General features: G+C 40.7%; 1 protein-coding gene across 1 annotated transcript; it reads right to left on the bottom strand.

Annotated features, from left to right (window-relative positions):
- Positions 1 to 1,262: 1,262 nt before the first annotated feature.
- Positions 1,263 to 25,356, bottom strand: LOC141271735 (uncharacterized). The gene is made up of 8 exons (XM_073681830.1): positions 25,275 to 25,356; positions 23,133 to 23,290; positions 8,979 to 9,131; positions 8,670 to 8,849; positions 8,463 to 8,586; positions 8,282 to 8,379; positions 7,993 to 8,083; positions 1,263 to 5,183 (listed from the first exon to the last, which is right to left on the bottom strand). The coding sequence occupies exons 3-8, from the start codon at positions 9,054 to 9,056 to the stop codon at positions 4,183 to 4,185; spliced, it is 1,572 nt and encodes a 523-aa protein (XP_073537931.1). The 5' UTR covers positions 9,057 to 9,131; positions 23,133 to 23,290; positions 25,275 to 25,356; the 3' UTR covers positions 1,263 to 4,182.
- Positions 25,357 to 25,577: the final 221 nt, after the last annotated feature.

Genomic DNA, 25,577 nt, shown 5'->3' with positions numbered 1-25,577 from the left:
AAAAAAATCACAAAATAAATAAAAATAAATAAATAAAATATTAAACCAATAAATCCGTAAATTATTACAAAACCAAAAAAAGTACACATATTTGGTATCGCCGCGTCCGAAACAACCCGAGCTATAAAACTGTCACACTAATTAACTCCTTCTGTGCACACCGTAATAAAAATAAATAAAAAACGGAGCAAAAAAATATGCTTTTTCATCATATCGCCAAACAAAAAGTGGAAAAAAATGCGATCAAAAAGCAGAATAGAAATAAAAATGGTACCACTGAAAACGTCATCTTGTTCCGCAAAAAAAAGCCGCCATACAGCTCCATCAGCCAAAAAATAAAAAAGTTATAGTGCTCAGAATAAAGCAATGCAAAAAAAATATTTTTTTTCTATAAAATTGTTTTATTGTGTAAAAGCGCCAAAACATAAAAAAAATACAGTAAGTGTAGTATCGCTGTAAACGTACTGACCCAAAGAATAACGCTGCCTGATCACTTTTACCACACACAGAACGGCATAAAAAAAAACTCAAAAAACAATTCCTGAAGTGTTTGTTTTTGTTAACTTTACCTCCCAAAAAACGGAATAGAAAGCGATCAAAAAATGTCACGTGCCCAAAAATGGTTCCAATAAAAATTTCAACTCGTCCCGCAAAAAACAAGCCATCACATGACTCGATCGGCTGAAATATGGAAAAATTATAGCTCTCAAAATATGGTGATGCAAAAACTAGATTTTGCAAAAAAAAGCGTATTTTAGTGTGTGACAGCTGTCAGTCATAAAAACCCGATATAAATCTGGTATCTCTGTAATCGCACCGACCCGAAGAATAAAGTAATCTAATCAGTTATATCACACTAGGAACGGCATAAAAAATAAATAAAACAAATATTATTCACCTGCTACTGATTTGTTTATTATGTCTCCCAAAGATCCCAGTAAGGCTCTGCTCACATTTATCCTGTGCTCTGCGCTGAGCACTTACACCAGAGTTTCCGTGTAAATCTCTGAAATACGTGATTCAGCCAGAACCCATGATGGAAGATTCCCTGTAATGAGGCAGATATAGGCCACTGTGGATGCCGTCTAGCCTGGGATCCCACGGTGTCATTTGTTTTAGGCGTGCATAAAAGTGCGGTTGGCCACAGTTTTGTGCACTTCTGAAAAAAAGGACACCACTAAACAGAGGCCAGACGGAGTCCAGAGTAACTCTGCTGCCTCATTACAGTGAATGGATCCTGCAGGGGTTTCATCTGAATTACATCACTTGGAAAATTAGATGGAAACCCCGATGTAAGTGCTCAGCCTAGAGCGCCGGATAAATGTTACGTAAAATGTTCCCAATAAAAGCTTCAACTCAGTCCTCAAAAAAAGCTAGTCCCCACTCAGGTCCATCATCATTAAAAATATAAGGGACTTCCAAGTTACTGGTAGCAGAAAGGCTCTGGAAAAGCAAAATGGTCCTTGCCCCCCAAAAGAAATTCAGAAAATTTTGTGCTCCCAAATCCAAATGCCTATTCTACAATAATTTGTTCTCCAATTGTCAAATAGCGCTCCTTCCCCCTCAAATCTCACCGTATGGCTAAGTGGTACGATACAGCCACATATGGGGTATTGACACTTTTAGAAGAAATTGTGTGACACATTTCGGCACCATTTTTACCCATTGCCCTGTGTGAAAATGTAAAATCTGAGGGTAAAACATTTTTTTGTGGTAAAAATATAATTATGCTTTTTTCACTGCCCAATGGTATAAATTTAAAAATTAAAAAATGCTCACTACTTCCCTAGATGAATTCCTTGAGAGGTGTAGTTTACAAAATGGGGTCACTTGTGGGGGTTTCTGCTGTTTTGGCATGTCAGCGACTCTTCAAATGTGACATGGTGTTTGCTGCCTATCCCAGCCAACATAGCGCTTCTTTCTCTTCCGAACCCTGCCGTACACCAAAGCAGTGGTTTTCCCCCACATATGGGGTATCGGCGTACTCAGGAGAAATTGTACAACAAATTTCATGGTGCAATTTATCCTGTTACCCTTATGATAATGCAAAATTAGGGAATGAAAAACATTTTTTATGGGAAAAATGTGAAAATTTTATTTTTACGGCTCAATATTATAAACTTCTGTGAAGCAGCTGGGGGTGCAAGGTGCTCACCACACATCTAGATAAGTTCCCTAAGGGGTCTAGTTTCCAAAATGGTGGCACTTGTGGGGGGTTTCCACTGTTTAGGCACATTAGGGGCTCCCCAAATGTGACATGGCGTCCGCTAATTATTCAAACAAATTTTACATTCAAAAAGTCAAATGGCGCTCCTTCCCTTTCAAACCCTGCCATGTGCCCAAACAGTAATTTGCCTCCACATATGGGGTATCAGCGTGTTCAGGAGAAATTGCATAACAAATTTCATGGTGCAATTTATCCTATTACCCTTATGATAATGCAAAATTAAGGGATGAAAAAGGGTTTTGTGGGAAAAATGTGAAAATTTTATTTTTACAGCTCAATATTATAAACTTCTGTGAAGCACCTTGGGGTTCAAGGTGCTCACCACACATCTAGATAAGTTCCCTAAGGGGTCTAGTTTCCAAAATGGTGTCACTTGTGGGGGGTTTCCACTGTTTAGGCACATCAGGAGCTCTCCAAACGCAACATGGCGTCCGCTAATTATTCAGACATATTTTACATTCAAAAAGTCTAATGGCGCTCCTTCCCTTCCGAACCCTGCCGTGCGCCCAAACAGTGGTTTTCCCTCACATATGGGGTATCAGCACGCTCAAGAGAAATTGCACAAAAAAATTTGGGGTCCATTTTTTCATGTTACCCCTGTGAAAATAAAAAAATTGGGTCTAAAGTAACATTTTTGTGAAAAAAGTTAAATGTTAATTTTTTTCTTCCACATTCCAAAAATTCCTGTGAAGCACCTGAAGGGTTAATAAAGTTCTTGAATGTGGTTTTGAGCACCTTGAGGGGTGCAGTTTTTAGAATGGTGTCACTTTTGGGTATTTTCTGTCATAAAGACCCCTCAAAGTGACTTCAAATATGATGTGGTCCCTAAAAAAATGTTTTTGTAAATTTTGTTGGAAAAATGAGAAATCGCTGGTCAACTTTTAACCCTTATAGCTCCCTAACAAAAAATAATTTGGGTTCCAAAATTGTGCTGATGTAAAGTAGACATGTGGGAAATGTTATTTATTAACTATTTTGTGTGACATATCTCTCTGATTTAAGGGCATGAAAATTCAAAGTTTGAAAATTGCAAAATTTTCGCCAAATTTCCGATTTTTTCACAAATAAACGCAAGTGATATCGAAGAAATTTTACCACTATCATGAAGTACAATATGTCACGAAAAAACAATCTCAGAATCAGGGGAATACGTTGAAGCGTTCCAGGGTAATTACTTCATAAACTGGCAGTGGTCAGAATTGAAAAAATTGGCCTGGTCACGAAGGCAAAAACAGGCTCTGGCGCGAAGTGGTTAAAAGGGTTTAACAACCCCCTCTCATTCCTCTTGTTTGGTCCTATTAAGATAAAAACACTTATACAAACCTCCCATCACTTGCATTCTCGGGACTCATGTGAGGTTGTTACGTCATGTAAGCCCTGCTCCCAATCAGTGCTGGCGTCACTGTCCCCACTTTCAAACAAATCTAACCTCACAAAGAAGTCAGATAGCATCCATTGCCCTGGCTTCGTGTTGATGTTCAATATGTCCGAAGGTAGTGACAGTGAAGCCGACACTGATTAGGCGCAGGGCTCGTGTGATATAACAACCTCAAGTGAGCCCCAGGAACGTGAGTCCCGACACTGCTGTACCAGCGCCAGCACAGGATCTGAGTATTAGTGTTTTTATTTAATCAAGGCAAACATGAGGCATAACAATGGGAGTAGTGGAAAACCCCTTTAAGAAGATACAGTTTTCGATTAAAACATTCCAACATTCTAAACATGAAAAAAGAATTGAGAATTGATTTTCAAGTAAAAAAATTCTCATATTAAGAAAATAAAAAATGTTTTTACCCTGCGTGACTTCTCTGGTGACGAAGAAAAGATTTATTCAGAAAACATTTTCCACATTCTGAACAGGAAAAAGGCTTCTCCCCTCTGTGGGTTCTCTGGTGCTTAACAAAATCTGATTTGTGGTTAAAACATTTCTCACACTTTGAACAGGAAAAAGGCTTCTACCCGGTGTGAGTTCTCTGGTGCCTAACAAAATTTGATTTCTGTGTAAAACATTTCCCACATTTTGAACATGAAAAACACTTCTCCCCTGTGTGAGTTCTCTGATGTTTGAGAAGACTTGATTTCTCTGTAAAACATTTCCCACATTCTGAGCATGAAAAAGGCTTCTCCCCAGTGTGAGTTCTCTGATGTGGAATAAGACTTGATTTCTCTCTAAAACATTTCCCACATTCGGAGCATGAAAAAGGCTTCTCCCCAGTGTGAGTTCTCTGATGTCTGATAAGACTTGATTTCTCTGCAAAACATTTCCCACATTCAGAACATAAAAAAGGCTTCTCCCCTGTGTGAGTTCTCTGATGTTTGATAAGACTTGATTTATCTACAAAACATTTCCCACATTCTGAACATGAAAAAGGCTTCTCCCCTGTGTGAATTTTCTGGTGGCCAAGAAGATGCGCTTTCAGGTTAAAACATTTCCCACATTCTGAACATGAAAAAGGCTTCTCCCCTGTATGACTTCTCTGGTGACTAACAAGATATGAATTCCAAAAAAAACATTTCCCACATTCTGAACATGAAAATGGCTTCTCCTCTGTGTGAGTTCTCTGGTGACTAACAAGGTCTGATTTTTCTTTAAAACATTTCCCACATTTGAAACAAGAAAATCTATTCTCCGCTGTGTGAATTTTTTGATGGTTTAGAAAAGACTTTTGGAGGGGAAAACTATTTCCATATTCTGAACGTGAAAATGGCTTCTTTGCTTTAGGAGCAATTCGTTTTTTAATGCTTATTTTGTGACTTTGATTTTCCTTAGTGGTCGGTAATGAATCAGAAGACAGGACCTGTTTCATAGGATCAGATGACAGATCTTTGCTGTGAAGGGATGATGGTATATCTGGAATAATGGCAGTCACTTCAATTGTATCCTGTGGGATCTCAAGATCGTCTGATTTAAAAATTGAAGATGTCAGCTGTCCCTCTGATCTCCTAGTACAGTCATCTGCCAAGAATAAAAACAATTATATATTTTTGAACATATTCTACTTAAGTTATCTATAAAAATGCCAAGTTATGTAAAAATATTGAATTATTCACCAAGACAACCTCATAGGATGAACAAGTAGAGTGTGGTGTTCAACTATTTGTTCATTCTGCCCCCCAAATCTGGAATAAAAAGCCAACAAACAATGTTATATAGGCAAAAGTGATACTGAAAAACTTCTGCTCAGCTCACAATAAACCCCACTCAGGCCCATCATCTGTCAGTGGAAAAACAGAGGTTCCCACATTGTTAGTGACTCAAAGGTTCCTGAAAAGCAACATGGCTTCCATAAACCAATTCGGCAATATCCGCTCTCCCAAAGTCAAATCTCCCCCTCGCTTCTGAGCCTTGCAGTGTGCCAAAATCACATTTAGCATCCATGTATTTGGCATTACTATAGTGAGAAGAACCCACTGAATTTACGGTGTGTGTCTCCTGGAGCACAATCTGGGTACTATGTATTGGGTAATAAAATGGTATATTTGCAATTTTCACTTTCCAAAATCCACTGTGTGCTAATTTCCAGAAAGTGGCTGTGGTTTCAAAATAGTTACTACTTCTAAAGATTAATTCATTGTGAGTTATAATTTCCAAGTTGGAGTATTTCTGGTTTTCTGCCATTTTGTCATATTAGGGCTTCTGCAAACGGTATGTCCCATCTCCTCTGGGATCTGATCCTGCGACGTCTGCTTTTGTAACCAGGAGCCGCCTTATTCATTCTGCAGGCGGCACTAGTGATGGAGACATTGGAACCAGAAGCTCTGGGTGGTGCAGGCTAGGGTGCATGGGACCTGTAGTACCATCCAGTCTGGCAGTATGGGTGTGTGTTCTGTCCAGCTGGCGTAATCTGCTCCCTGCTTCAGCCGATTGGAAAGCACCGCACCCTACTAAAGCTGGAAGCATATTGCTGGAAGCTGCCAGATACAGCCTTGTGCTCCTCTGGTTCAGTTCTTTGTGCTCAGCTCCCGGCTTGTGTATTTGTTTCCTGTTGTGACTCCGGCCCATTTATGGACTACTCCTGCGTCTTCTGATTTTGTATTTTCTCTGGCCTCCTGCTTCTGACCCGGCTACCTGACTATTCTTCTTCCCATCTCACTCCACAGAACAGCAGGTAACACCGTGGCCCAAGCCTAGGGGTCTCTGTGTAAGTCCAGATCCATGTAGAGGGGTTAAAGCGTGATGGGCAAGGTAATCCCAGGGATCTGGAAAACGGGGTAGATAGTGCCAAACCTGTTCGTGGTGGCCATCTTTTGAGCTGCCTGGTGACCATAAACAGTGCCCCCAATACATTGTGTCTGCAAACTATTTCAGCAAAATTTGCATTAACCCCTTAACAACCATGGGGTTTTCCATTTTTGTGTATCTCAGAAATATAGCGTTTTTATTTTTCAGTCAATATGGCCGTGTGAGGGCTTATTTTTTGTGAGACAAGTTGTACTGTTGAACATCACTGGTTTTACCATATTGTGTACTGGAAAACGGGAAAAAAATCCAAGTGCGGTCAAATTGCAAAAAAAAGCAATTCCACAGTTGTTTGGAGTTTCTTTTACCACGTTCACTGAATGCTAAAACTGACCTGCCGTTATTATTCTCGAGGTAATTACAAGTTTGTAGACACCAAACATATATAGATTCTTTTTTATTTAAATGGTGAAAAAAAATCCAAAATTTGCTAAAAAAAAAAAAAAAAAATGGCGCCATTTTCCGAGACCCATAGCGTCTCCATTTTTCGTGATCTGGGGCAGATAGAAGGCTTATTTTTTGCACACCGAGCTGACGTTTTTATTGATACCATTTTGGGGTAGATCCGATGTTTTGATCGCCCGTTATTGCATTTTATTACAATGGTGCGGCGACCAAAAAAATGTAATTCTGGAGTTTAGAATTTTTTCCTCGTTACGCCGTTTACTGATTGGATTAATTATTTTTTTAGATAGATCGGACGATTCTGAATGCGACGATACCAAATATGTATATGTGGGTTTTTGTTTTGTTTTTTAAATTTTGAATGGGGCAAAACGGGGATGATTTAAATTTTTATACTTTTTAAATATTTTTAAAAACATTTTTTTTTTTTACTTTTTGCATGCTTCAATAGTCTTCATGAGAGACTAGAAGCAGCACTTGCCCGATCGGCTCTGCTGCATACAGGCGAAAAGCAGATCCTCTGTATGCAGCAGAAATGCTCACTTGCTATGAGTGTCGACCACTGGGCGGCGCTCATAGCAATCAGGACATGACAACCATAGGGGTCTGCCATGCGCGGCTGTTGCGGGCACATGTCAGTTGTATTCATCAGCTGAGATGTGCTCGGTTCAGTGTGGGCTCAGCGCCGGAGCCTGCGCTGAACCGTGGGTGTTAGATTCAAGAGATGTAAAATAATTTGTAAGGTCCATTTGTTTCCCATTATCCTTAGTGAAGAATTCCAACACTTATCACCACATAAAGTGACACATGTCAGATTTGAAAAATGGGGCCTGATTAGGAACACAAAACTGGCTGTAGGAAGGGGTTAAATCAGAGTATGTTGGGCACTAACTACTGTAGTCAAAACTGTGACTATAGACAATAACTCATCTATGGAAATGATCAAACTTAACAGTCTTCATCAGTAAAAAATGAGTAACCAGTGGAGAATGTTATGCTCTAGCGGAAAAATGGTGATCACACAATTGTGATATGGCCGGACTACACCACCGATAAAGCAGCCACAGACGGGGACTGAGAAGAATCTGTGACTTCTCTGCATTTAATGGTTACTACTCACCTGGGTAGTCATATGTAGGAATCTCCTCTTTACACCGCTCATCACCCCTCACATATGTCTCTGTAGTATTAATATGGGTCAGATCTTCACCCTGAAACAAATATTGTAAAAGTCAAAGACTGATGGAGAAGTCCCATCTATGATCAGCTCTAATCCTGCCATCTCCACCGTTCTCATTACACAAGTATAAAACATATAATACTGGTGGATAAAACAAGACTGAGCACAAGACATTCACAGCTGTCTACACATCATATGGGAGATCTCATGACACCTTCTCTCCATCTACCTGATGATCCTGAGGAACATTGGGATCTTCTTGTTTACAGTCCTGTGGAGGAAGAGGACAGGGACATCTCTCTGGTGTTGTCCTCTTACTGGATAGATCTGGAGGAAACACATACAGGGACTGAATTTATTCTTTACATACAGATAATTATAGGCCGTGTGTATTTAGTCCTGTCTATTACCTGGTGATGTGAGGAGCTGGGGAACCTCCATCATGATGTCCTTGTACAGATCTTTATGTCCTTCTAAATACTCCCACTCCTCCATGGACAAATAGACGGAGACATCCTGACACCTTATAGGAACCTGACACATACAATGATATCATCATCCCCCCTATCCCATCATAGCATTAATGTATAATGTCCCAGCATTCCCAGCAGTGTCACCTCTCCAGTCAGCAGCTCAATCATCTTGTAGGTGAGATCTACGATCTTCTGGTCATTGATGTCCTCATGTATGAAGGGGTGAGATGGAGGCCCCGTGATTGGGCTCAGGGGTCTTCTCCATCCCTCAGACACAGGGTCCTGACAGCGCTCACTAGAGGTCTTCTTCACTACTGTGTAATCCTGGTTAAGGAGAGACACATTAATAAATCTCACTCCAGACATTTCCAGAGTCCTCACCTCTCCAGTTCTGTCCATCTGTTATTCCCATAGATAAGAATGATGTAATGTGATGTCATCAGAATCTCTCACCTCTCCAGTAATCCGGAAGAGGATCTCTAGGGTGAGGTGTAATATTTTCTCTGCCATGTTGTCTCTGTTCATATCCATTCTTGATGGCTAAATCAGGAAAATTCTCTTAAATCTAAGATCTTCACTGAGAGGATCCAATATTGTAGTGACCTGAATGAGAAGAAGATGAGCCAATGTAACATCATAAAAATCCTGTGTAATAATACAATTACTGGAGATAATAAAGTTAAACAAGAGGAGATTTATTATTTTCAAGTATTTTGTTTTCTTCTTTACATCTACTAATAAAACTTATATATTTTAGGCCACAGACAACAAGCAGTTTCTTCCTTGGAGTCTGCAGCTGAATACATTTCTCATAGACTCATCTTCCATAACGTTAGTTTGCGTCTCATTTACCGAGACCGGAGTCGACATTAGAAATACTGCAGGAGATATTCATTACACGTAACATGAGAAATAACTACTTCATGATGAGGACGACATCTTCATCTTCTACTACGGCTCTAGAAACATATTTGGCCAGAGTCCGTCACTGACTACATCTCCGCCTGTCGTCTATATGAATGTTTCCCGTCTTCCCCGGACTGTAATCTTCTATCATGTTAGATCTCATGTTTGATTCACACACAGAAGTTTGAGGCTTTTATAAAAGCTTTTTTGTTTCCAAAAACACCTCTGACAGAAATTATTTGACACCAAAGTCTCCATGTACAGTGTTTTATGAGATTTATTTCTGGCCTTAGGCTTTCCTATATTACAAGAAAAACACCAGAAAAAAGCAGATATTAAAATGTTTCCAAAGAAAATTGGCAACAACAATTTTTGTAAAAAAAAAAAAAATCATGCAAAAAGCATAAGACACATTTTGTTATTTTTAACTTGTTTAAAATAGTGATGAGCAAGCACTCTCGCCACTATTCGGTACTTGCAAGAGCATCTCAGTTCTCAAGATGCTGAATGCTTGGCGAGTAATTTTGAAATGCTTGGGCAGGAGCTCGAGTACCCGCCCTGCATGTTTGGCACTGTTTAGACAGCAAATTAACATGCGTTAACTGTAATGCCTCAGCTATGTTGGCAATAGCATCAATGGGTCTATATAAGACCAAGGACCCTTTGATCGTCACAGTGTAACTGTCAAGCAGGCAGAGTAGAGAGAGCTGCAGCTGAATGAGGGAAAGAATTGGCGGTTGTTTTAGTGAGGTATTCCACAGCATTACAAATCTATACTAACAGTCCTTCTAAGGACTAATTTTGATGCATATTAATCCTGGTGATAGCAGGAGTTAGCCAGGCAGTAATTGTGTAGAGCATATACAACAGAATAGGGTCATTGCATTTTACTTCTGCTGCTGTTTCTCATATTCATAGCCCTAGATATCAGGGCTAATAATCTTTTTGCTCTTACTCCTGATTATTTTATTGAAAGTCAATATAATACACAATTTGTACTGCTCCATTTCCTTGTTAGCAGAATACAGCCAGATTTGGTTGATTTTAATAGAATTGCAGTAATGTGGAAGCAGAGAAACTTGTCCATCATCAGAAGTGAATCCTATATTATTGCAGTAATAATCCAGACATTTTTGGGAATGTACACAAATATTATACTGCATTTAAAGTCTACCATGTGTGTTCAGACCTATTGCTGACCAATACCATATCTATTAGGCCACTGCCTAAAACCATGGTAATCAGACGTGATCCTATATTACTGTGGTAATAACCCAGACATTTCTGGCAATGAGAAAAATATTATACTCCATTTAAAGTCTGCCAGTTGTTTGTTCATACCTATTCACAATTGGTTGATGACCAATACCATATCTATTAGGCCACTGCCTAAAACCATGGTAATCAGACGTGATCCTATATTACTGTGGTAATAACCCAGACATTTCTGGCAATGAGAAAAATATTATACTCCATTTAAAGTCTGCCAGTTGTGTGTTCAAACCTATTCACACTTGGGTGCTGATTAATACCATATGTATTAAACTACTGCATAAAACCATGGCCATCAGACGTGATCCTATATTACTGTGGTAATAACCCTGACATTTTTAGGAATATGACAAATATTATACTCCATTTAAAGTCTGCCAGTTGTGTGCTCAAACCTATTCACACTTGGCTGCTGACCAATACCATATCTATAAGGCCACTGTCTAAAACCGTGGTCATCAGACATGAGCCTATATTACTGCGGTAATAACCCTGACATTTTTGGGAATGTGACAAATATTATACTCCATTTAAAGTCTGAAAGTTGTGTGTTCAAACCTATTCACATTTGGTCGATGACCAATACCATATCTATTAGCCCACTGCCAAAAACCATGGTCATCAGACATTATCCTATATTACTGTGGTAATAACCCTGACATTTCTGGGAACGTGACAAATATTATACTCCATTTAAAGTCTGCCAGTTGTGTGTTCAAAACTATTCACACTTTGTCGCTGATCAATACCATAGGCCATTGACTAAAACTGTGATCCTCAGATGTGATACTATGTTACTGCGGTAATAACCCTGATATTTTTGGTAACATGACAAATATTATACTCCATTTAAAGTCTGCCAATTGTGTGTTCAAACCTATTCACATTTGGTTGCTGACCAATACCATATCTATAAGGCCACTGCCTAAAACCGTAGTTATCAGACGTGATCATATATTACTGTGGTAATAACCCTAACATTTTTAGGAATATGACAAATATTATACTCCATTTAAAGTCTGCCAGTTGTGTGCTCAAACTTATTCACACTTGGTGGCTGACCAATACCATATCTATAAAGCCACTACCTAAAACCATGGTCATCAGACGTGATCCTATATTACTGCTGAAATAACTCTGACATTTCTGGGAACTTGACATATATTATACTCCATTTAAAGTCTGCCAGTTGTGTGTTCAAACATATTAACACTTGGTCGCTGACCAATATCATATCTATTAGGCCACTGCCGAAAACCATTGGGAATGTGACCAATATCATACTCCATTTAAAGTCTGCCAGTTTTGTGTTCATATCTATTCACACTACTATTAATGACAAATGGCCTAAGAACCTTGTCAACATAAATATCTGTAAAAAGTGGCCATTATAGAAAAATTTGGACAGAGGAAATCATATTCTTAGTAAATTAGTAAAAAAGAATATGATTTCTTCTGTCCAAATTTTCCTATAATGGTCATTTTTTACAGTCTCCCCAAAATACACAAGTTGTCCCCTTAAGGGCCGGCCAATTGTAGCAGAAGTCGACAGCCTGACTCAGAATTTAGGTATTTACCTTGACAAGGTTCTTAGGCCATTTGTCATAAGTCTGAATTTGTACAGTACAGACCAAAAGTTTGGACACACCTTCTCATTTAAAGATTTTTCTGTATTTTCTTGACTATGGAAATTGTACATTCACACTGAAGGCATCAAAACTACGAATTCACACATGTGGAATTATATACTTAACAAAAAAGTATGAAACAACTGAAAATATGTCTTATATTCAAGGTTCTTCAAAGTAGCCACCTTTTGCTTTGATGACTGATTTGCACACTCTTGGCCTTCTCTTGATGAGCTTCAAGAGGTAGTCACCAGAAATGGTCTTCCACCAATCTTGAAGGAGTTCCCAGAGATGCTTAGTACTTGTTGGCCCTTTTGCCTTCACTCTGCGGTCCAGCTCACCCCAAACCATCTCGATTGGGTTCAGGTCTGGTGACTGTGGAGGCCAGGTCATCTGGCGTAGCACCCCATCACTCTCCTTCTTGGTCAAATAGCCTCTACACAGCCTAGAGGTGTGTTTGGGGTCATTGTCCTGTTGAAAAATAAATGATGGTACAACTAAACGCAAACCGGATGGAATAGCATGCCGCTGCAAGATGCTGTGGTAACCATGCTGGTTCAGTATGCCTTCAATTTTGAATAAATCCCCAAGAGTGTCACCAGAAAAGCACCCCCACACCATCACACCTCCTCCTCCATGCTTCACGGTGGGAACCAGGAATGTAGAGTCCATCCATTCACCTTTTCTGAGTCGCACAAAGACACGGTGGTTGGAACCAAAGATCTCAAATTTGGACTCATCAGACCAAAGCACAGATTTCCACTGGTCTAATGTCCATTCCTTGTGTTCTTTAGCCCAAACAAGTCTCTTCTGCTTGTTGCCTGTCCTTAGCAGTGGTTTCCTAGCAGCTATTTTACCATGAAGGCCTGTTGCACAAAGTCTCCTCTTAACAGTTGTTGTAGAGATGTGTCTGCTGCTAGAACTCTGTGTGGCATTGACCTGGTCTCTAATCTGAGCTGCTGTTAACCTGCGATTTCTGAGGCTGGTGACTCGGATAAACTTATCCTCAGAAGCAGATGTGACTCTTGGTCTTCCTTTCCTGGGGCGGTCCTCATGTGAGCCAGTTTCTTTGTAGCGCTTGATGGTTTTTGCAACTGCACTTGGGGACACTTTCAAAGTTTGCCCAATTTTTCGGACTGACTGACCTTCATTTCTTAAAGTAGTGATGGCTACTCATTTTTTTTTTACTTAGCTGCTTTTTTCTTGCCATAATACAAATTCTAACAGTCTATTCAGTAGGACTATCAGCTGTGCATCCACCTGACTTCTGCACAACACAACTGATGGTCCCAACCCCATTTATAAGCCAAGAAATCCCACTTATTAAACCTGACAGGGTACACCTGTGAAGTGAAAACCATTTCTGGTGACTACCTCTTGAAGCTCATCAAGACAAGAGAATGCCAAGAGTGTGCAAAGCAGTCATCAAAGCAAAAGGTGGCTACTTTGAAGAACCTAGAATATAAGACATATTTTCAGTTGTTTCACACTTTTTTGTTAAGTATATAATTCCACATGTGTTAATTCATAGTTTTGATGCCTTCAGTGTGAATGTACAATTTTCATAGTCATGAAAATACAGAAAAATCTTTAAATGAGAAGGTGTGTCCAAACTTTTGGTCTGTACTGTATATCAGAGACACTAGTGACTTATTGATGAAACTTGAATGCATATATGTAGACTAGGACGTCATGCTAGCTAACATTGATGTTGAATCCTTATACGCATCAATACAACATGAACATTGTCTGGAAGCAGTGAACTTTTTCTTACATAACAGAGAACATCTATTCGCTAAAAACTATGACTTTGTTTAAAGGTCACTTGACTTTTGTCTTAACAGAAACGTGTTCCTCTTCGACCAAGAGCACTTCCACCAGCTCGGAGAGGAGGGAGTGGGGGGGGCAATGGGGAGTCCCTGTGCCCCATCACACTCCAATCTTTACCTGGGCTGTTGGGAGGAAACGGTCATTTTTGGGGATTACCCAATGGAGGGCAGTGAAAGGATAACCCTGTGGATAAGATATATAGATGATATCCTAATTTTCCGGAAAGTAGACTCTGCAAAGTTTGACACTTTTGTTAAGGCACTTCATCAGAATAGCCTATGGTTTACCTATGAGATGGGTAGGGATTCTCTACCTTTTTTTTGGATATTCTTATTTGTAAAAATGAGGGTGGTATCATCACCACTCAGACATACCGTAAAAAAACAGCCACTAACTCATTGTTAAAGTGGGAGAGCAATCACCCCTTGCCTTTAAAAAATGGTATCCTCAAAGGGCACTTTATGAGGGTCCGGAGGAACTGTTCAGAAAATACGGTATTTAATCAACAGGCCAGAGAGCTGCATGAGAGGTTTATCGAAAAAGGATACCAGAGGAAAGTCCTGCCTAGGGCATTTGAAGCGACCTTGGCGAAGGATCACACAGCCCTCCTAAACCCCCCCCCCCACGACTTGAAGAACAAAATATCTGTACGCTAATTACCACCTACTCTAATAAGGTCCACAAGGTCAAAGAAATTATCCAGAAACATTGGAAAATCTTGCACATGGATGAGGACATTGGTAGTTATGTCAGGTCTACTCCCAAATTACATACCGCAGTGGTAGATCTCTCAGGGATAGGCTTGTACATAGCCACTACGTCTCAAAGTCAGAAACAGATTGGCTGCAATCTATGGTCAAGGGCTGTTTCAGATGTAGTGGCTGTGTGGCGTGCAAGCCCATTGTGCAATGTAAGACATTTGACAGTAAAGTCACTGGTAAAATGTATGAAATAAACTCCTTAATTAACTGCAGATCCTAGGGGATTATCTACAAAGCTACTTGCCAGTGTAATGTTGAATATGTTGGTAAAACCGAAAGAAAACATAGAAAGCGAATAGGAGAACACTTACGAGATCATAAATAAAAGAGAATCAACGTTAGCAAAACATGTCAACAGCATACATCAAGGACGAGGTGATTGTGTCATATATATATATAAAAAACCCTGATTTGGTTTATTTTTTTATATCATTTTATTGCGGCTTATGACTAGACCCTAAGATGTGTGGTGGTTTAGACCCTCCCTGGCCTGTCCAGCTGATGGTGAATGTAATGTGGTCAGCAGCTATACTTAAACTCTTAAGGGGTGGGACAGCACATTAAAGGATTGACACAAATGGTCAGCGCAGTCCCTATGTTGAGTGTTTTCCCTGCTATATTTGAGATGGCAAACACCATTAACTATGGATGGGATTTAACATTTGACAAGTCATCTTTTATGATAACTGTGTACATATGTTTTTCCCTTTTCCTTTAACTGCAGACAGCGATAGTGTTTCACAATAATCCCTGACTAGATGCCTGTAAGACACTATCCTTACTGCTATAGGTCACCCGTACACGAATCTCAGATAAGAGAGGTAATATTGTATAAGAAAAAATAGATTTTAACCGCCTCCAAAAAGGTTTTTTGGATGTGGCAGCAACATACTGTGAAGGGATGCAAGCAACCCTGCCTGCTTTCATGAATTTGAGTAAAAATCACCGTTAAAAAATATGAATCGGTCAATGAGTGCATGGAAACTATCAATCAAGTAACTGATTGATTGAGATGGATTCGACGACAATGAACAAAACTCATCTCCAGATGATGATACCTTGCATCTGCCCCTATTGTAAATGCAGTTAAGACTGGTATCAATAGGGAATAGATTTTTTTTCAGCATGGAGTATAATACAATAATCCCTGACTAGATGTCTGTATTCTACTCTGTGCTGAAAAAAAAAAATCTATTCCCTATTGCTAACGCTGTTAGCTGCTTTTAAAATAGGGACAGGTGCTAGATGGTATTATCAGATGGAAATGCGTGTTCATTGTGGTCGCATACATCCCTACAACAATCCTTGATAGATTTTTTCCACGCATTCGTTGACCTATTCATAATTTTTAACGGTGATCTGTAATTAGAAATTGAAAAGCACACAGGATATCTTGCATTCCTTCACAGTTTAGTGTTGCAATGTACCAAAAAAACCTCTTTGGAGCCGGTTAAATTATATTTTCTATTGTACTATATTACCTCTCTTATCTGAGATTCGTGTATGGGTGACCTCTAGCAGTTGGGATAGCATCTTACAGGCATCTAGTCAAGGAATATTGTATTACACTCTGTGCTGCAAAAAAAATCTATTCCTTATTGATGATGCGGTCAGCTGCTTTTAAAAAGGAACAGGTGATAGATGGCATTATCAGCTGGAAATGAGTGTTCATCCTGGATATGTCTGATCATGTTTCACACACCACATGGCCAGGTAAGGTAGTAAAATGTTAAAATTACATTTACTAGTGAATGTATTTTTCACCATTGAAAGAAATACGAAAGTGCAAAAAAGCATCAAAAATACTTTGTGTGAACATAGCCCAAGGTGTGGAGGATTTTTGTTTTTGGTCATTTATTTTGCCTTATATATAAGTTATTACCCTGGAAAGAATGTTTCTTAATATTTTTTTCAGGAAAATCCATTTTTGCTTTGTTTTTGTATGTTTTATTGTCAGTCCATAAAAGTGGTGTAATACTCTGACAACATTGTTCACAGCAGTGACCTGAGAGTCAAAGATGCTTTCAGGGGTCTTTCTCGTGATGTTCCCATGTCATTTGAGCACTGTTTATATTGATTTAACCAATTTTTAGGCCCCCTCCAAATTTTGGGGGGATAAGAGGGCGGAAAAATGCTAGAATTGCACATTGACTTCCATTGGGTCGAGCACCAGAGCATTATGCTTTGCTCGACCCAAGCAACAAGCACTCAAACATTTTAGTGCTCGCTCATCACTAGTTAAAAAACATTTGTTTAAAAAACATTAACTCTTTTGGATGCCAGAACATAAATGTACATCGCAGGGATGCACAGGTGCGGCTGCAACAAAAACACTGGCAATTTAACCACTTGCTGCTGTGAAAAGCAAACATGGCATCTAAGATGGTTTGACAGAGTACGGCTCAATGCCCCTCCTACCCCAAGTACTCGATAGTATGGGGCTGCCTAGTTACTACAATACTTAAATGCCTAATAATGGTGTTTGGGCCTGCAATGCACGAAAGTCTATTAGGCCGGACCAGAGGCAGCATCCAATAAGTTACCTATTAACGCCCCCATACACATTAGACTAAAGTTGCATGAAAGCACTGATTTCGGGGGGTTTGATCGACTAAATAATGTATTTAGGGGACTCCTGACAGATGAGGTCAGGGCAGAGAAGGATCTGGCATCCTGAATTTCAGAGGCTAATCCGTTTGTTCTTCCTGTAGATAATCCTCCACTAGAGGAGTCTGGAGGAGACTCTCATACAGATCACAGGAAAGCTGGAATATTTGTGTGTATGGGGGAGTCAGGAGAGATAACCGTCTGCCAAATGACCGTTCAGCCAACACTTATTTCATGTGTATGGGGCCATTAGTATTACACTGACAGGCAGTGATAATACACGGCACTACAGTAGTACAGTGCATCACCGGACCAATCAGAGGCTTGTACAGTAGTGTTCAAAATAGCAGTCCTATATGACTAACCAGATTAATCACAGTTTTTGGTATAAATTATATTACCACATGTCACACTTTACCAGTTGGTGCAGTAGATTCTAAGAAAACCAACAGACTCAGCATTCATGATCTGCAGGTTTTTCAGTCTGTGTATTTGAATAATTAATTGAAAGTGGGTGTGTTCAAAATCATAGCAGTGTGGAGTTCACTTAGTGAGGTCAATCATTCTGTGAAGAAACAGGTATGAATCAGGTGGCCCTTATTTGAGGGTGAAGGCAGCATATGTTGCTGATTCCCCTCCTCTTAATGCAAATAAGCTCTAAATGCTGGACATCATAAATTGCTAGTATTCATGATGACAGCATGAAAAATCATCATATAATGTCTTGCTTACAATTGTTTTATCCACACATTAAGAACATTTTCTGTGGCTGTATCCATTGTATAATATTTTTGCAATTGGACTCACATATTTACATATTAGAATTGGATGTTCATCAAATAGGGGATGGGTGTGCTGATGGGTGGGTTTCCCTGCTGCCTTCCGGCTCACATGCCGCACTTATCCGGAGTGTTGATGCGCTGGGTGCGCATGCGCAGGCGGACTCCCTCTGATCCCCGCTGCCGTGCGTTCCACATAACGTCACAGGAAGCATTCTTCCTGGAACACACGGCGTTCTAAGATCTGCCAGAAGTGACGTGTGTGTTGCCGGATATCCCGCCTGCATGCGCCGATTAGACGCGCTGTAACGCTCACACCTGGGGCTATTATCCAGGGGGGTTTATAATCAAGCAGATACCGTTGATACACAGGTCCCTTGAGGAAGCAATCCATGTGAAATGCTCATTGGGGCAGTTTGACAGGACAGTCGAGCTCGGTATCTCATGGGTAAGGACGGCCCTATTATGGGGTCTATTATTTCCTTAGCAGTGTTAGCTCACCATTATAACTTAGCAATTAATAGATATTAGCTATTTCACTGCGTAATAGGGGGTGTAATGATAATTACAACCTTAGAACAGTTACTAAACATCACACCTTTTTATAGCCCTATTACCCATGCATCAATATCATATTCTCATTGATATATATGTGCCCTGACCTGCACATCTTTCTTGTGTATTCGCCATACAATTTTCATTTTTTCTACTATTTTTATATAAGATTTTAATAATGAATTTATAAAATTTGTATTTTTTATTACCATCCATCTTGAATTTTATTATGGGATTTTTTGCTCCATTCATTCTTTTTTGGTTATGGTTTATAAAGAAGTGCAGACAATGATCGGCTGTTCAGCTAAAATGATCTCCAATGCTTTAAAATGAAAAGCAAAACAAGAAAGACGTGGAAGAAAATGGAAGACTACCATTCAAATGGATCGAAGAATAGCCATAATGACAAAGGCTCAGCCAATGATCAGCTCCAGGATGATCAAAGTCTCAAGTTACTTGTGAGAACTGTGACAATTAGAACACACCTGTTTGAAGCTAATTTCTTAGCAAGAAGTTCCCGCAAAGTCCCACTGCTAAAAAAAAGACATGTACTGAAGCGCATACAATTTGTCAAAGAATACATCAACTGGCCTAAAGAGAAATGGAGAAGCATTTGTGGACTGATAAAAGTAAAACTGTTCCTTTTGGCTCCAAGGACTGCAGACAACTTTGCATTCAAGCCACAGTACATTCTGAAGACAATGAAGCATGGTGGTGCAAGCATCATGATATGGGCATGTTTCTCTTACTATGGTGCCAGACCTATTTACCGCATACCAGGGATCATAGACCTGTTTGAATATATTAAAATACCGTACTTGAAGAGATCATGTCGCCTTACGCTGTAGAGGATATGTCCTTGAAATGGGTGTTTCAACAAGAAACACCAGTAAATGAGCACATTTTTAGTTCCAGTCCAACAAAATTGAGGTTATGGAGTGGCCAGCCCAATCCCCGGACCTTAATCCGATAGAATACTTGTGGGGTGGCATCAAAAATGCCAATTCTGAGGCAAAGCCAACAAATACCAAGAAATTGTGGGATGTAGTCAAAGCATCCTGGGCTGGAATAACAGTTGACAGGTGCCAGAAGTTGGTTGATTCTATGCAACATAGATGTAAAGCGGTTCTAAAACACTGTGGATATACAACTTAATATTAGGCTTGTGATTCCCAGGAATGCTAAATCCTCAAAAAAAGTACATATTATGAGTTTGTAAAGACAAATGCAGACACTGCTATTTTTTAGAACAGCCCAATGTTCATTTTTTGTTATTTTCTGTAAAGTAGTTAAAAATTCTATACAATTGTCTTCATGTTTTGAATTAGAAAGCAGTGTGCAAAGTTCCCAATGCATGGAAATAAAAACTAGTATAAAGACTTTGTACTTAACTCATGTTTTTGAACACTACTGTATGTTGTATATATCTGTCACTATAGGGAAAAGAGACTCATTGCACAATCTTAGTTTTAAGTCAATGTAATGTAATAACTTTATTATACTCTATTATCCTATCCACATCCTATAAACAGTGTCGTGGATAGAAATCACAGCTCCCACAGCAATAGCTGTAATTAGGCCTCCAACCTCAAAAGGAGAAAACAATACAGTCATATGAAAAAGTTTGGGCACCCCTATTAATCTTAAGCTTAATGTTTTATAAAAATTGGTGTTTTTGCAACAGCTATTTCAGTTTGATATATGTAATAACTGTTGGACACAGTAATGTTTCTGCCTTGAAATGAGGTTTATTGTACTAACAGAAAATGTGCAATCTGCATTCAAACAAAATTTGAAAGGTGCATAAGTATGGGCACCCTTATCATTTTCTTGTTTTAAATACTCCTACCTACTTTTTACTGACTTACTAAAGCACTTTTTTTGGTTTTGTAACCTCATGGAGCTTTGAACTTTATAGCCAGGTGTATGCAATCATGAGAAAAGCTACTTAAAGTGGCCACTTGCAAGTTGTTCTCCTGTTTGAATCTCCTCTGAAGAGTGGCATCATGTGCTCCTCAAAACAACTGTCAAATGAACTGAAAACAAAAATTATTCAACATAGTTGTTCGGGGGAAGCATACAAAAAGCTGTCTCAGAGATTTAACCTGTCAGTTTTCACTGTGAGGAACATAGTAAGGAAATGGAAGAACACAGGGACAGTTCTTGTTAAGGCCAGAAGTGGCAGGCCAAGAAAAACATCAGAAAGGCAGAGAAGAAGAATGGTGAGATCAGTCAAGGACAATCCTCAGACCACCTCCAGAGAGCTGCAGCATCAACTTGCTGCAAATGGTGTCACTGTGCATCGGTCAACTATACAAGGCACTTTGCACAAGGAGAAGCTGTATGGGAGAGTGATGCGAAAGAAGCCGTTTCTGCAAGCACGCCACAAATAGAGTTGGCTGAGGTATGCAAAAGCACATTTGGAGAAGCCAATTTCTTTTTGGAAGAAGGTCCTGTGGACTGATGAAATCAAGATTGAGTTATTTGGTCATACAAAAAGGCGTTATGCATGGTGGCAAAAAAACACAGCATTCCAAGAAAAACACTTGCTACCCACAGTAAAATTTGGTGGAGGTTCCATCATGCTTTGGGGCTGTGTGGTCAATGCTGGTACTGGGAATCTTGTTAAAGTTGAGGGACGCATGGATTCCACTCAGTATCAGCAGATTCTTGACAATAGTGTTCAAGAATCAGTGATAAAGTTGAAGTTACAAAGTGGATGGATCTTTCAGCAAGACAATGATCCAAAACACCGCTCCAAATCTACTCAGGCATTCATGCAGAGGAACAATTACAATGTTCTGGAATGGCCATCCCAGTCCCCAGACCTGAATATCATTGAACATCTGTGGGATCATTTGAAGAGGGCTGTCCATGCTCGGCGACCATCAAACTTAACTGAACTGGAATTGTTTTGTAAAGAGGAATGGTCAAAAATACCTTCATCCAGGATCCAGGAACTCATTAAAAGCTACAGGAAGAAACTAGAGGCTGTTATTTTTGCAAAAGGAGGATCTACTAACTATTAATGTCACTTTTCTGGTGAGGTGCCCATACTTATACACCTGTCAAATTTTGTTTGAATGCAGATTGCACATTTTCTGTTAGTACAATGAACCTCATTTCAAGGCAGAAACATTACTGTATCCAACAGTTATTACATATATCAAACTGAAATAGCTGTTGCAAAAACACCAATTTTTATAGAACATTAAGCTTAAGATTAATAGGGGTGCCCAAACTTTTTCATATGACTGTATATATTATATATATATATATATATATACACTGCTCAAAAAAAATAAAGGGAACACTTAAACAACAGAATATAACTCCAAGTAAATCAAACTTCTGTGAAATCAAACTGTCCACTTAGGAAGCAACACTGATTGACAATCAATTTCACATGCTGTTGTGCAAATGGAATAGACAACAGATGGAAATTATTGGCAATTATCAAGACACACTCCATAAAGGAGTGGTTCTGCAGGTGGGGACCACAGACCACATCTCAGTACCAATGCTTTCTGGCTGATGTTTTGGTCACTTTTGAATGCTGGTTGTGCTTTCACACTCGTGGTAGCATGAGACAGACTCTACAACCCACAGAAGTTGCTCAGGTAGTGCAGCTCATCTAGGATGGCACATCACTGCGAGCTGTGGCAACAAGGTTTGCTGTGTCTGTCAGCGTAGAGTCCAGAGGCTGGAGGGGCTACCAGGAGACAGGCCAGTACACCAGGAGATGTGGAGGGGGCCGTAGGAGGGCAACAACCCAGCAGCAGGACCGCCTTTGTGCAAGGAGGAACAGGAGGAGCACTGCCAGAGCCCTGCAAAATGACCTCCAGCAGGCCACAAATGTGCATGTGTCTGCACAAACGGTTAGAAAACCGACTCCATGAGGGTGGTATGAGGGCCCGACGTCCACAGATGGGTTGTGCTCACAGCCCAACACCATGCAGGACGTTTGACATTTGCCACAGAACACCAGGATTGGCAAAGTTGCCACTGGCGCCCTGTGTTATTCACAGATGAAAGCAGGTTCACACTGAGCACATGTGTGACAGACAAGTCAGAGTCTGGAGATGACGAGGAGAGTGATCTGCTGCCTGCAACATCCTTCAGCATGACCGGTTTGGCAGTGGGTCAGTAATGGTGTGGGTGGCATTTCTTTGGAGGGCCGCACAGCCTTCCATGTGCTCTCCAGAGGTAGCCTGACTGCCATTAGGTACCGAGATGAGATCCTCAGACCACTTGTGAAACCATATGCTGGTGTGGTTAGCCCTGGGTTCCTCCTAATGCAGGACAATGCCAGACCTCATGTGGCTGGAGTATGTCAGCAGTTCCTGAAAGATGAAGGCATTGAAGCTATGGACTGGCCCGCCCGTTCTCCAGACCTGAATCCGATTGAGGACATCTCCAGGTTAGGACTGATATACAGAAGATACCCGAGATAAGGGATAAGTGGTTACAGCAACATGACGCAAACAAGGAGTCCTGGTGGGAGAAACATTTCCTTTCCTGAATCCCACTAATTGGTTCAAGGGTCTAAATAGGGTGCTCTCAGGTATTATACATACATGTATGCAATTATTATTATTCTGCTTGTTGATATATGTAGCCGTAAAAGCGCTGGTCTATGTTATACCTAAGTTACTCAGGTTTATATGTAAGGAAAACTGTGTCACAGAACCCCTGATTGTATACTATGGACCGCAGACAAGAACAGATCCATTGTTGTGATACAATTATAGGTGTTTAGGTAGGGAACTGAGGCGAAGCAGGTAGGAAAGTCCCGAGGACACGACTAGCGCGCTCCTATATACCTACCGAGATGCCATAATTGGTCACAAAAGGGGGGAAATGTGAGAGAAAAGAATCCATCTTGTTTGTCTGTGGTATCCATTTTGTCTTCACTCTTATGTAATGGTCATCAGGTAACACTGATGAGCAGTGAGGTTTCACATTACTGTTCACTCCCCTATGGTTACTATTGGTTCATAGGTCAGAGGGAACTATTCCTTTGTCTCTGACCCTATTTAAAGGGCCCCATATGTTAATAAAGCAGAAGTCTTTCCTAGTACACCATTATAAGGCTGTACTGTATGGATTTCCTCGAGATCTCGAAAATATAATTTTAATATTTGGAGTTCGGAAGGCATAGAGGAGAGCATATTTCGCTCACAGGGGCATCATACATACTGCATAAGGGGCATAATGGGGGCATTACACTCTGTGGGGGCATCATACATACTACATAATGGGCATAATGGGGGCATTACACTGTGGGTGACATCATACATACTGCATAAGGGGCATAATGGGGGCATTACACTGTGGGGGCATCATACATACTGCATAAGGGGCATAATGGGGGCATTACACTCTGTGGGGGCATCATACATACTGCATAAGGGGCATAATGGGGGCATTACACTCTGTGGGGGCATCATATATCCTGCATAAGGGACATAATGGGGGCATTACACCATGTGGGGGCATCATACATCCTGCATAAGGGGCATAATGGGGGCATTACACTGTGTGGGGGCATCATACATCCTGCATAAGGGGCATTACACTGTGTGGGGGCATCATACATCATGCATAAGGTGCATAATGGGGGCATTACACTGTGTGGGGGCATCATACATCCTGCATAAGGGGCATAATGGGGGCATTACACTGTGTGGGGGGCATCATACATACTGCATAAGGTGCATAATGGGGGCATTACACTGTGTGGGGGGCATCATACATACTGCATAAGGGGCATAATGGGGGCATTACACTGTGTGGGGGGCATCATACATACTGCATAAGGGGCATAATGGGGGCATTACACTGTGTGGGGGCATCATACATCCTGCATAAGGGGCATAATGGGGGCATTACACCGTGTGGGGGCATCATACATACTGCATAAGGGGCATAATGGGGGCATTACACTGTGTGGGGGCATCATACATCCTGCATAAGGTGCATAATGGGGGCATTACACTGTGTGGGGGCATCATACATCCTGCATAAGGGGCATAATGGGGGCATTACACTGTGTGGGGGGCATCATACATCCTGCATAAGGGGCATAATGGGGGCATTACACTGTGTGGGGCATCATACATCCTGCATAAGGGCCATAATGGGGGCATTACACTGTGTGGGGGCATCATACATCCTGCATAAGGGGCATAATGGGGGCATTACACTGTGGGGCCAGTAAAGGGGTCCTGTACTATGAGAACAATACGTTTCCTCCCTTCCTGTCTCCATAGTTGGGTCGTATGTATCTATTACAGGAAACAGAACAAAAACCTTATGATTCTAATAAAGGGGCAACACAAGACCCCAAAAGAGTCTCCGTGCTGAAGGGGTTAATGCCCCCTGCGCCCAGTAATGGGGGTCTCCACTTACCTCCACCTGCAGAGCCGCCACCACATATATGGCTGCTCTGTGCGCACAGGACCTGTGATGAGGTCACAGGAGGGGAGGAGTCAGGGGTCACATGATCAGGGGCCTCAGTGGATGCAGGACTCTGCTGTGCTGGTTGTCATGGTGCTGGATGAGCTGAAGTTTATGTGTGGGGTCAGGAGGGGTTTACAGTGTGGATGTAGCAGAGCCGCGTGTGTACGAGGTGTACGGAGCGGAGCCGCGTGTGTACGAGGTGTACGGAGCAGAGCCGTGTGTGTACGAGGTGTACGGAGCAGAGCCGCGTGT

Source organism: Phyllobates terribilis, unplaced genomic scaffold (genome assembly GCF_046119375.1).
Source record: "Phyllobates terribilis strain yellow unplaced genomic scaffold, ASM4611937v1 Scaffold_5__5_contigs__length_657084704, whole genome shotgun sequence".
In the NCBI taxonomy this organism is placed as follows: domain Eukaryota; kingdom Metazoa; phylum Chordata; class Amphibia; order Anura; family Dendrobatidae; genus Phyllobates; species Phyllobates terribilis.
The sequence above is the reverse complement of the archived record's forward strand: the minus strand, read 5'-3'. Positions and strand labels throughout refer to the sequence as shown.